Raw genomic sequence first — 13,410 nt, 5'->3', positions numbered from 1 at the left:
GTAAATTTAATAAATGTGTTGGTTCTCATGAAACTTTATTTGGTATTATAATCTAAAATGTAAACAATTATAATTTATTTTAAAGTTTTATTATGATTATTATTTGTTCTTTGTATCATTTTGATCAAATGATGTATTATAACTTTTATTAGTGTATAAAAAATATATTTATTAGAATTTAAAAGATTGAAGTAAACAAACATTTAAAATATCAATTATGTTCTTTGTATCATTTTGATCAAATGATGTATTATAACTTTTATTAGTGTATAAAAAAATATTTATTAGAATTTAAAAGATTGAAGTAAACAAACATTTAAAATATATTTTAATTTGAATATTTGTTTTTTTTTTTATATTTTTTATAAAATATTTTTAAATTTTATCAATTATGTTACATTAATATTTGCAAATTTAATAATTGTTTTAGTTCTCATGAAATTTTATTTGGTATTATTATATAAAATGTAAACAATTATAATTTATTTTAAAGTATTTGATATCGAAAAAATAATCATCATTTTAATATTGAATATTTGATAATATTATGTTTCCTTTATCAAATTTTTTTTTTTTTATAAAAATTAATTAAAATTGATATTGAAGTAGTAAGAAAATGGGTATGAGTATGGATAGGAGATTATACCCATTACCCGGTAGAGATGGAGATGGGTCAAAAGTTTAATACCCGTTGGATTTGGGTATGGAGATGGGGATGAATTTATTTTACAGAAATGGGTATGGGATACCGAAACTCGTGCCCACCCCGCCCGATTTATCTTATTATCCCTTTTTCGTGTAATATCTAGTATCACCACGTACAAGAAAAGAGTTGACGAATTAGTAGACCAAGTATCTTATGCTGGTAGATGCATAAAACGTGAATCACGTGTATCTCTTTACCTAATTATTTTCCTCTCCTATGTTTTCATTCTGAAACATGCTCCCTCTTCCTCTGTTTCAGTTTCAATCTCTCATGAATTGGGATTATTCCATTAACATCAACAACATGAACACGGACACTGTCGCAGAGTCAAGATCAACAACGCCTTTCACTGATTTTCTCAATCGCATGCATCACCCTGCTTCCCTTGACCTCGTTCGATCCATCAAGAGGCAATCACCACCTTTTACTCTATTTTCCCTTTTTCATTTTCTCTTATTCAATTGCAATGCTTATGCTATACATCTTTTCTACTCTGTTTATGCACTCAAAAGTTGAAAGAGAAACTAGTGTTTGATTTTATTGGTTTTATTATTATCACTGCTACGTTCACCACATTGCATTGCATTCAATTTACTATTTTGAGTTAAATTATTCAATATTATTATCAACATGGTGTGCTCTGATTCACAAATAACTGTGCTTTTTTAATAATGTGATCGTGAGTTCGATCACTCAATTTATTTGTATGAAAAGGAATTTCTTACAGGATATCAATCCCTTATATACCAACTGTACTTAAGATACTCTTGGGTTCAACATAAAAATTATTCAGTACAATTGAATAAAAGCTCTGGTGATGAATTTTTGCGTTTGGATTTTGTTTTGTATGTTTTGTGCTTCTATTAATCCTGACGGCAAATTATTTTATCAGCTTTATAGTATCATTTTCATTTTACCAACCGAAACCTGAAAATGATGGGAAAAGAGTTCAAGATTTTTTTCTGTCAATGGAAGCAGCAATGCGAGATCATCCACTGTGGACAACTGCCTCTGAAGAAGACATTGATTGTGCCTTGGAGGTTCGTTTATCAAACAATCATAATCTTATAGCACACTACATCAGTTTAATATATTAACAAATCAACAGAGCTCTTACAAATGTGTTAATGGAAGGGTACGCAGTATTTTTTATTTTTTTTTTACAAAAATAGAGGAATTTAGAATATTTTAAACTAAGTTCAAAGGAGTAAGTGTAATTTTCCTGTTCAAAATTGCTATTCCCTCTTTTTTTTTTTTTTTTTCTTGTCTCTCCTTCCTTACAGAAACACTGCATATGACAACAACCTATGATGCTCCGACGACACGCCTCATAAATGGCATGTTCCGTGTCCGACACGTATCGGATACCGACACTTGTAGGATATACTATATCTAATTTGAAAGATATTTTTTTATCTTTGACATGATTTTGATTATTAAAATAAGGAACAAATCTTATTCTATCACTACTTTTCGCATATTGGATATTAGATAGATAGATTGGATTCATTTTTGTGTTAGTTGACCGTTTCAAACTTCACATGTATACACGCCGTGTCCCGTATCTTATATTTTTTCAATTTAGTCGTATTTCCATATTTGTGTTCGTGTCGTATCCGTACTCGTGTCCGTATCCGAGCAACATAGACCACAACTTGATTCTCCATTCATTATGTAACACACAAAGATTGAACACTACTTAAATATGTTATTAGATTAATACCTATGTAATGTTAGTGAATTTTCTTACAATGTCAATCAACCAGATATTACCGTTGGTTGGTAGTTATTTTAGAAGAAATTCACCATACATAATGACTTGTGATTAAATAACAGTACAACACTACTTTATATTATCAGTGTATTGGTAACGGAGTATTATTTAACTTCCTTAGTGAAAGTTATTAGTGCAACACGGTCTAAGTTGATATTGACTCTCTAATTCATATTTTAAACCATAGCACAGTGATATTTATGTTTGTCGTTGGAAGTCCCACATCGATTAGAGATAAGGTAATTACATCATTGAAGGGATATTTTTGACTTATATGAATATAACTACATTATGTATTTTACTGCAGGGTTTAGAAAAATACGTAATGATTAAATTGTTCTCCCGAACATTTTCTGCTACTCCTGAGGATGCAAAGATTGACAATGAAATCTCTGAGAAAATAAGCTTGCTCCAAACCTTTCTGAAGCCTGAACATTTGGATATACCGCCAATTCTTCAAAATGAAGCTTCATTGCTGGTATGCTTCATTCTACTAAAATATGTAAAAGTCTTTTATGTGATTTTATTAAAATTGGAAAACTTTAAGCAAATAGAATCATCATTGTAAATAATATTACTAACAAGTTGGAATAGTATGACAGTCAGTGTATTGGAAGAATAACAGTTCTATGCATCAACGGATTCATAGAATTCCCATTGTAATAAATATAGAATTTTGAGCATGTGCATTTTCTATGTTTACGTTTAGAGGGCTTTTGTGTTGGGGAATGTTAGAAATATGGTATAAAGTTGTTCATGTGTCTTCATTTGATAAATTAAACTTGTGAAATAGTTGTTTCTTGATTTGAGAAATCCTTAGCACCATATTATGTGAAACTGTGACAGGACAAGCAGAGGATTTTTGGAAAGAAAATGAAGTTTAAATTGCAAGAGTTAATGCCAATTCCAAAATTAGATAAAAGGCCTTCAGCTTTTCTATAAATTAGAACTGCTTACAAGTATTGACACCATTTTCCTTTTTCACTTAGCTTGCAGAGAAAGAATTGCTGAAAATCAATGCCTTCAAAGCTCCCCATGAGAAACTCCTGAGCATTTTGAATTGTTGCAGGGTCATCAACAATGTGTTGCTAAATGTTGCAATGTCTGAGCATGTTCCTGCTGGGGCAGATGACTTTCTTCCTGTGCTCATATATGTTACGATCAAGGCAAGCCCTCTTGGTAATAAGACATTTTGCTGGGTGTCAAATACAATTTTAGAATCTTAAAGAGGTGGATTTAAGTCTAACTCAATCTTATAAAACCGATTTGTAAGATGAGATCTGCACCTACTCATATAGTGTAATTTGTCTTTAATTGATGTGGGATCTCTATCAAACAACATTAAGAGGTGAACTTTAAGCTTAACTTTCGGTACATGAGTGGACGCAAACCTAACCTTATAAGTTGATTTTATATGATTGAATAACACTTAAACTCCATTTATTAACATAGGATACCGAGACCCTCTTTTGCCGGTATTACAGAGTGTAGAAGATTCTTTGTATCTAATTCTAACATAATTAATTCATAATCTATTTTAGTATTTGTTGACATCTTCCACGGGGTGTGATTCCACGGGGTGTGATGATGGTGTGTTGGAAATCCAACATAACCTAGTGATATAGGAAAAATCAAATTCTAAGAGTTTTCACTAATAGTATTGTAATTCTTTGCAAATTATTTGATGTAGATGTGTAGAGATACTGACATGATGCTGTATAATAAATGCTTCAGTCCAACTTATAAGGTTCTATGTAGAGAACCTGAGTCATGATTTTTTTAATAAGAAAAGATAAGAATATGTTGTAATAGCCATGACCGGTAAATCCTGGCAACATTTTCTAGAGCCTTTATATTGTGTTTTGATTAAATTTGAACTCTTCCTTTCATTGATTTTAGGCCGCCACAGGCTTCTCTTTATGAGTCCAAATTCTCTATTAGTTTTTTTGTATTGTCCTCTGCTGAGCATTAAAAATACACTGTATTGGTATTTTAAATATCTTTTTAATATATTTTAAAATGTAAAAATTAATAGTAATCAATGTGTTATGAAGGCACAATAGAAAAACAGCACATAAAAACCAGCAGATAATCCAAATTCTCCCTTTACACTACCCTTTTTTGATAGTGATTGATTTATTCCTTTTGGTTTGTCACTTTCAGGCAAATCCTTCAAAGTTGCATTCTAACCTCAAATTCATCAAGTTGTTCAGAAGGCAAGAAAAACTTATATCAGAAGCTGAATATTATTTCACAAATCTAGTGTCAGCAACGTCATTTATAGTTGACTTAAATGCCAAATCACTTTCAATGGACGAAAACAAATTTGAGGAGAGCATGCAAGCAGCCAAGTTGATGAATAAAGTCACAAATGAATCATCCTCTACATGTCAAATGAGCCAGCAACAGAACAACGAGTGCAGTTTCTCAGAGAAAATGCCCCACAAACCTAATGCTACTGGAGGTTAGAAGAACTTGTTTTCTTGATCCCTGTCTTTTTTAGTATGTGTAAGTGAAACTGTTTAGTTTATTTAAAAAAAAAAACAATTAGTTTGTTAGTGTAACTATTTGAAAAAGAGCTTTTCAAATAACAATTATTTTCTCAATAAAAATAATCCATACCAAACAGACACAGTCACTTTGGATTAACTTATGTTATGAGATGAAACAAAGAATTAATTTATGTTTTCTTCTAAAAAAATTATGTTACTTAACTTATTTAAGACTGAAGAAGTTTGATTTATTTGATTGAACTCTTTAATTTTGCCGATTTATGTTTTCCATTTCTATAAATACTTGTTGGAGCTTTCATCCCTGAACATAACCACAGTAAAATGTTGCAGTGTTTGAAGTTTTAGAACATGGATCAAATTATCCTTACATGGAAGCAAAGAGCAAAGGGCTAACAGTTGGAGATGTGGAGATGCTATTAAGTGACTACAAGGATTTAGTTAATAAGTACACAATTCTGTGCAAAGCTATTAGTTGTCTTTCCACGTCAGAGAGAGAACCCCTCCTTCGTCAGATAGAGAAACAGAGTGCAGCAACTCTGATTTCACACCATCCAGGTACCCACCAACATAATTAATTAAGGAAAATGATTTTTTGACTACCAAATTTTGCTAACTTTCTCTTATAACCTTAGGTGGTATTTTCTAAGTGGTTTTCTATTTTTCCATTTACCCATTCTTAATATTCCAAAATCATTTAGAAAATGTCATCTCATGTTATAAGAAAAAGTTGTCAAAGTTTAATAGTCAAAATATCATTATCCATTAATTAATTCATAATTAGAATGCCACTGGTTGTACATATCTACCCAACATTTATTAGATGTGTATGGTCTCTAGAATTTTTTTCACATTGTCAACCAATCAGAAATCATTGCTGGTATAACTTAAGATAATTGTTTATATGAAAGTTAGTAAAGTTATCACCATAAGATCCATTGATCTGTTTAGACAGCACAAATATAGTTGCTTTATGTTTGAATTATAAAAAAATGTTCGTGGAACAGCATAACGAAAATAAAGATTTACAACACATAACTTGAATTATTTTGTTGTTGGATAAAGATAGAAATAAAGATGAAAACTTATAGTGACTTGTTGAAATAATCACCGGAGAAAACAGCCGAGTTCAAAATTATTATTCAAGTACCAAAAAACAATCTTTAACTATAACCATAACCCATGTACCAAAAAACAAATATAACCCAACAGTACTCCAGTACAAAACAATTACACTCTAATTGCAAGTAACATTAATTAGGTGTGAGATTGTAAGACAAAATGAGGTATTAATAAGTAACTTTGACATTGCTATCTTTGCGAGTAACTTTATTTATTTGTAAGCATCTTCTCTGAAAACTCGTGGAATCAGTCTTTTACTTCATCTAGCACTTGCTCTTACCCGAGAAAAATGATTGATCTTGAGAACTATAACCTCATAAAGCCAATCTGCTACATGATTCAACATAAGAAAATATTTGTGTCTCCATGCTCTGTTGATGAACAAAGAACCCCACACTCCCCACAAGCCAACAACAAATCCACCTACCATCCCAAGATAGAGTGACTCATTCTGTGAGTTGTTTGCACCACTTCCCACTCTCTGGTGTGTGTTGGAGCAATTTTTTGGCAGAGGAAGTCCACATAGTTTGGGATTCCCAACATAGCTCCATGCATCAAAACTCTCAAGTTGAGTCCCCAATGGGATTTCTCCGCTGAAATCATTGTACGACAGATTGAGATAACTCAGAAAAGTTAGATTGGATATTGTTCTGGGAATTGTCCCTGAAAGGTGATTGTTGGAGAGATCGAGAGACTCCAAATTTTTCATGCCACCAATCTTGATTGGTATCTTTCCCTTTAAATGATTTCTAGACAAGTTCAAGAACAACAATTGAGTGAGGCCAAAGAGTTCAGTGGGGATCTCTCCAGACAGATTGTTTGATGAGAGATCCAAATTTCTCAACAGACCAATGTCTCTGTACCCCAACTCTCGACCTTTCCAAAACAAATCGAAAGTAAACCTGAAATGTCTTATTCTTCTTTCACCATCCATGGAACTAACGTTGCAGACACAAGGAGGAATGGATCCAACAAGTTTATTCTGTGAAAGATCAAGTTGTATCAGAGAGGGAAGGCTGCACAGTTGTTGCGGAATGTTGCTACTAAATTGATTGGATCTCAATATCATCACTTGCATACTCTCTGGCATCTTTGTTGGTACAACTCCAGAAAAACTGTTATGTCCAAGGTTGATGAATACCAACGATTTCATGTTTGACAAGTCCAGTGAAAACTCCCCAGACAAGTTGTTCTTGTTGAAGTCCATCACAATGATTTCATTTAACAGCTCAATTGATGGAGGAATCTCACCTTCTAGCCTATTGTTGCCAATGAAAAGGAATGTCAAACTTCTCCAATTCTCCCAGCAATTGGGAATCACTCCGCTCAATGAATTAATTGATATATCCAAGTAACCCAATGCACTTTTCTTGCCTGATTTATGACACAGAAAGGGAGAAATGGGTCCAGACAAGGAATTGTTTGCCATATTAATCATGAAGACATTTGATGATATACGTGGGAGTGTTCCTCTGAAGTTGTTGCAAGCCAATATTGCATATTCAGATTCTAGAGTGACATTTGACAAGTCTGCACTGATTGCGTTGAAGGACAAGTTAATGGCTCTGATTTTGGCTACAAAACTCCAAAACTTGTCAGCATTTATGGAAGAAAGTTTGGAAAAAGAAGTGTCTAGAGCTTCTAGTGTCGTTTGTGTGTATAGCCATTCTGGAAAAGTAGGACCTAGATTTGTGTTTTTCAAGCTAACTTCACGAAGTTGGAAAGGAGGAATCCATTTAGGATCAATGTCAAAAGAAAAACCTGAATTCAGGACAAGTGATTCCAAGTTAAAGAGTTTGGAGAAGTGCTTCTCAGATAGAACACTAGACAATGAGCCTCCAATGAACAAAGTCCTCAAGTTAGAGAGTTGGCCAATTGTGTCTGTAAGATTACCACTCAAGAAACCGGAGCTAACACCTAATTCAGTTAAGGATGAAAGGTTTCCAAGAGTGGAAGGAAAGGGACCGTTAAACAAGTTTTCAGAAAGAACAAGATGTTGCAGACGTTCATGCTCCCCTAACCAATCCGGAATTGGTCCAGTAAGTTCGTTATTTGACAATCTCAAAGATTCAAGATTTCGAAGATTAAGCAAGCTCTTGGGGATTCTACCCTTTAAATTATTGAAGCTAAGGTCGATGTGGAAAATGTCACTGCTAACGTTAAACAACCAATAAGGCAACTCAGAGTCAAAGTAATTCCCAGACAAGTCAAGTGTGAGAAGTGATGTAAAATTCACAAACTTGACAAAAGGGCTCATGTTGACTAACCCACAACTTGCCAATCTCAACTCTAACAGAGAAGGATGATGCATGGCCATGGTTTGAAGCCAGTTTGTTTCATTTTCAAGATTAATCTCACTGAGATTTAGACATTTCAACGAAGGAGGAAGTTGAGAAAGCCATTGAAGATTGTTGAAATGAAGATCTTCATTGAAGGATAAGTCCAGGTATTCAAGGTAAGATAAGTTGAAATGTGCAGTAGAAAGAGGTGGATGAATTAAAGCTGTGAAATCATTCATGCTCAAGTCCAAGTAGGTCAAAAATTCAATTTGAAGAAGAGATAGATTGATTTCACCTTCCAAGTACTGTTGGTTCAGATCAAGTCTTGTGACTCTCCCTGTGGTGTTGTCACACAACACTCCTTTCCACGCACAGCAATCTTCTCCACTGGACCAAGATGAGAGCTTGTTGGAATGATCTTTGACGCTGTGTTTGAATAGCAGCAATGGAGATCGATCTTTTTCATTGCAACTCAGCTTCACATTTGTACTACACACACCTTTGTGAATCGTTATTGCATACACCAAAACTAGTAAAACACGAAACTGTGATTGTGATGAGAAACAAACCATGGTTGATCGCTTCAATGTTGTTTTCTGTGTGTGCTTGCTGTTGCTGCTCACCCTTTCACTGCATATATAGACTCATGCGAGATTCCACAGGGTTCATCATTACTTATAATCGTGCTTTTTACGTATAATAATTTCATTTTAAAAGTGATTATGCTTTGTCATTTTTTTTTAACGAAGATTATAAGTACAATAATATTTATGTATTTTTGTGTTTTAATTCTAGCCTTTATAGTTATTTTAGTTTCTATTTTTTAAAATTGAGAATAATAGTTTTAATTTTTAATATTAAGTAACATTTCTTAACGGATTAAAGGAAAAAAAAATTATTATTAATGTGTCTGTTTTGGTTTTCTAAGCGTAGATTACAAGTTTTCAATTTGTGTCCACTTTCTTCCAAGTCCTGAGTCTCGTTGACTTGACTAGTCTATACTTTCTTCTAAGGAATAAATACAAGGGGATGAGGAATGCTCGAGTCAATGATGACCTTTGTAAGTAATTTTAGAATAAAAGTAATAAATAAATAAAATATGTTTTTTAATAAACTAAAATCAGTTTAATATATAATTTAAAAGTGAAATTTAAAGAAATTTATAAAAAAACGTTCATAAATTAATTTATACATAAATTAATAGTTTGGGTTTTTTTTTTTAATGTATATGACTGTCAAGTAAATCCTTAATGATTCTCCATTTTACGTTTGTATCAAATGAGATAGTAATTTAGGTTTTTAATTTAAGCTTTAAAATTGTAAAGTTGTGCTTTTTTGTATTTTATAAAAATAATATTTAGATGTCTGTATTTTTTTAAAATGTAGTATGATATATAGATTTAAATATTAATTAATATGAAAATGAAAAGTCTACATATTTATTGTTTTGTCAAGAAAATTAGAAATGGAAAAAACAAATTGAAATAAATTAAGGTACAATATACATTTATTTTTTAATAAAAGAAACTGAAATGTTTCAATATACATGTGTTCTTATATAGTCCAAATATATTATTTATGGACTCTATATGAAGTTCTCTGCAATATTCTGCATCCGATCCATGATGTTTGTTGTTTCACTCATGTAATCTTTGATATACCTAGGTACAATATTCTACGTCCAATCCATAATGTCCATTGTCAGTGGTTGAGATGTTCCAATGTCTTGAAACAGGACGTGTCTGTGAAGACATCATGACGCTTAAGTCAGATATATACGTTAAATAGTAATAAATGTTATAATAAATACATAATAGTTACTTAGTAAACAATATTATTTATATGAGATTCATGGGTTTTTATTTGGGTGAGCATAAACTATCTAAGTGATTATATTTGTTAATTTATTTAGGATTTCGCTAATCATCTTATGTCTTAATCTCTTTTTACCTATGCTTGATCTTTATTAGTTTTGACCGTAATGTTTATACCTATGTTGACATTGTGCCTTTTTATTTGGTTCGAGATGATCTCATTCATGTGTAGTACACATGTATTTGTTATCTATATCACTTATATTTTTTTGTATAATCGATATCAAACAATATTTTAAAAGATTGTAAGATGATTTATCAAAAGTTTTAGTAAGATTAATTTTAGATTTTTCTTCTTTCTTTCTTTAGAGACATCCATGACTCATGTTAAGGATGGAGAGTCCTTTCCTAAAAAGATTATTAAGAGATATTCATCACATATTCTTATTTTACCCTTATATATTAAAATAAAAAATTGTGATCTATAATAGTATATAAAAAGGATAATTTATAATAATATATCTTTTTTGTAATCTATAATAATTTATAATAATATATCTCTTTTGTTCCACATTTTGTTATTTCAGTTTTATCTTTAATTATTATTTTAAAAATTAATTATCTATAACAATATATAAAGAGATATTCTCTTTTGTGTCCACATTTTGTTATTTCAGTTTTACTCTTAATTATTATTTTAAAAATTAATTATTTCATAAATATTTTATTTTTAACCATTGTTCTAAAAATCTCTTTTATCTTTAATAATTATTTTAATTTTTTTTTGAATACATATTTTTTTTTCTAATTTTATAATTAATAATTACTTTAAAAATTAATTATATATTTCTCTCAAACTTTTATAGAAATAAAAAAATACGAATCAATTGGTGTCTCGCTTTCGCTAATAACAATAATATGGATCATCCATATTATTAAAAGAACAATAATATTTTGATTATTAAATTTTGATAACTTTTTTTTATGATTTGTTGTGTCATTTTTTAAGTGATTTTAAAATATTAAAAATAAAAAAAAAATAAAAATTTATTTAAAAAATAACACCTAAAATTATAAAAAAAGTTATCAAAATGAAATGAAAACGAGTGGTTGACAACTTTTTATTTTTAAAACTTTTTTTACCGGCTTACGTGGCATCCTATTTTTATTTTAGACTTTATTTTAAAAAAAAACCACGTCAGCATGGAGGGAAAAGTCGTAGAATGTTTGAAATGGTATGGGAGAATAGGTTTGAAAACCCGCGATCCATTGTCCATCTTCTTATTCTTCGTTCTTTGTGGAAGCCCTCTTCCTTATTCTTTGTCCAGACCCACACTCCATTGTTCTGCAATTGCTCATTGCGTTTTGTTTCAGTTCTCCACTCCCTTGTTTTAAGCAGCCCAGGTTTTAAGGTATTTCATTTCTTCCTTTATCCCCTTCCGTTTGTTCTTTGAGGTTTGGACTACTCGCGTTCCCCCCATTGACCCCTATTTCTTTTCGTGATAACAGTGTGCCACCTTCGTTTGGTTGTCCCTTTCATGTGGAATTTCGTTTTGCATTTTTAGGTTGGACACTCGAACAAGGAATTTTGTAAGAACTGTAAACTTTTTTCGAAGAAGGACCAATCCCCAATTGGAATCTCTGATTGGGGGTTTGAATTTGATGCAATTGTTAGTTTATGATTTTTCTTGTGTACTTTATGTAGTTTTGGTAACCCTTGTTAGTGATTATACAATGAGGTTATCGATGTTGGTGTTGATTCGTTTTTTGTCTTCCAATTTGTGGACACTCCAATGTTGTTGGTATATTTGAGGTTCTTCTTACTCGTGCCTTAACAGCGTCAAGAGAAGAATGTCAGAGGATGATGCAGAGAATACATCAACAATAAATCTGTTTTTGAATTTTCTGAAAATTTAAACACAATCACAAAACATTCATTTCATCACAAAAAATAGACAATCAACACATTGAATCCACAATAAATAGAAAAGTTATGTACACAAGTTGAGAAGTCATAGAGACTTTATTTCACCATTTCAGTGATATTCCAGAAAAAAAAAATTGTAGAAATCGTACGTACCAAGTCTCCTCATTCTTGTTCTTCTTTTCTGCCACCTTCTCGTCGTAGGTATAGACATCTGATTTCATCTCCTCGGTTTCCTTTTCCACCGATTCTAGTTTAGGTTTTGTCAACTTTTCGTATAAATCCAACCCAGCAAGGGTGGCAGAAGGCGCCGAAACTAATCCTCAGGAAATGGCAATTGTTCCATCCACTGAACCACAAAATACTTGACTGGGCGTAGACATGTTTGAATTGTAGAGAAGGATTGTGACTTCACAATCAGGGAGGTATCTCTTTTGCATTGAAACTTGAGTTTTTAATTTCCATGCTTAATTGGTCTAATTATTTTATTTAAACTTTTCAGACAATTCATTGTTGAGATACATCATCAGATATTAACCACCATTGAATGTTTTGGGTTTCGCCCTCATGGTAGGCATGCCAACATGGTAATGTTCTTAACATATTTACTTATACGTGCATTTTTTTTGGACGAATAATTACATTATAATTTCTATATTGTTGTAGCCTATACTGTTTGCATACAACACCTTCATGCACAGACAAAGAAGAAAGACTGGACTGATCAAGAGGGTTGTTTTAAGTCCTTTCATTGTGGTTGCTGTAGAATTTGTAAAATGTAATTTCTTGAATGCAGACCGTAGTGATCGAGGGTAGTCGGAAAGATAAAGGCGAGGAGAATGTTAGAAATTTGATATAAAGTTGTTCATGTCTCTTGTTAGAATAGATTTTAAACCTAATCTTTTATGTATAATACATAGATACAAATTTCATCTTATAAATCGATATTGTAAAACTGAACAAGATTTAAACTTATTTTTTTAAGATAGGATAACAAGATCCTCTTTGCGTACAGTATAGTAGCATAACAAAGTGTAGAAGATGCTTTGTATATAATTCTAAAACATAATTTATAATCTATTTTAGTATTTGTGTTGACATCTTCCACAATGTGATGATGGTGTGTTGGAAATCCAACATAACCTAGTTGCAAAATCGAATTGTAAGAGTTTTCACTAATAGTATTATAATTCTTTGCAAATTATTTGATGTCAAAGTAGATGTGTAGAAGACACAGAACTCTTGAGTAGAGATATTACCATGATGCTGCATAATCAATGC

General features: G+C 31.6%; 2 protein-coding genes and 1 long non-coding RNA gene across 5 annotated transcripts; 2 read left to right on the top strand and 1 right to left on the bottom strand.

The window, feature by feature from the left end:
• The first annotated feature begins 850 nt into the window (after positions 1–850).
• LOC114193931 (vacuolar protein sorting-associated protein 9A-like) lies at positions 851–5,779 on the top strand. 3 transcript variants are annotated; one of them, XM_028083942.2, is made up of 7 exons: positions 851–865; positions 965–1,116; positions 1,599–1,746; positions 2,788–2,958; positions 3,470–3,646; positions 4,644–4,944; positions 5,324–5,779. In XM_028083942.2, exons 1-7 carry the CDS (start codon positions 860–862, stop codon positions 5,566–5,568), a joined length of 1,200 nt encoding a protein of 399 aa, XP_027939743.2. In that variant the 5' UTR covers positions 851–859; the 3' UTR covers positions 5,569–5,779. The 3 variants fall into 3 exon arrangements, with proteins under 3 accessions (XP_027939743.2, XP_027939752.2, XP_027939737.2); XM_028083951.2 differs by lacking the exon at positions 851–865 and having other exon boundaries at positions 899–1,116; positions 5,311–5,543; XM_028083936.2 differs by lacking the exon at positions 851–865 and having other exon boundaries at positions 902–1,116.
• A 315-nt stretch (positions 5,780–6,094) lies between these two features.
• Positions 6,095–9,011, bottom strand: LOC114193925 (receptor-like protein EIX2). The gene has a single exon (XM_028083927.2). It carries the CDS (start codon positions 8,961–8,963, stop codon positions 6,372–6,374), a length of 2,592 nt encoding a protein of 863 aa, XP_027939728.2. The 5' UTR covers positions 8,964–9,011; the 3' UTR covers positions 6,095–6,371.
• Positions 9,012–11,462: 2,451 nt separating this feature from the next.
• LOC114162914 (uncharacterized) lies at positions 11,463–13,143 on the top strand. Its single transcript, XR_014994542.1, has 4 exons — positions 11,463–11,617; positions 11,715–12,554; positions 12,632–12,716; positions 12,796–13,143. It is a non-coding gene; the product is annotated as an uncharacterized LOC114162914 (long non-coding RNA).
• Positions 13,144–13,410: the final 267 nt, after the last annotated feature.

The sequence above is a fragment of the Vigna unguiculata genome, chromosome 1 (assembly GCF_037176805.1).
Source record: "Vigna unguiculata cultivar grain cowpea cultivar isolate G323 ecotype 2 chromosome 1, ASM3717680v1, whole genome shotgun sequence".
NCBI lineage: Eukaryota > Viridiplantae > Streptophyta > Magnoliopsida > Fabales > Fabaceae > Vigna > Vigna unguiculata.
This window is presented reverse-complemented; position numbering and strand designations above follow the sequence as displayed.

What these genes read in the sequence shown, in the direction of transcription:
- LOC114193931 (XM_028083936.2), top strand. Translation starts at nt 941, where the DNA reads ATGCTCCCTCTTCCTCTGTTTCAGTTTCAATCTCTCATGAATTGGGAT. An exon ending in ACATTGATTGTGCCTTGGAG is followed by an intron (nt 1,747 to 2,787) that starts GTTCGTTTATCA and finishes ATTTTACTGCAG; the next exon opens with GGTTTAGAAAAATACGTAAT. An exon ending in TCATATATGTTACGATCAAG is followed by an intron (nt 3,647 to 4,643) that starts GCAAGCCCTCTT and finishes TGTCACTTTCAG; the next exon opens with GCAAATCCTTCAAAGTTGCA.
- LOC114193925 (XM_028083927.2), bottom strand. Translation starts at nt 8,963, where the DNA reads ATGGTTTGTTTCTCATCACAATCACAGTTTCGTGTTTTACTAGTTTTG.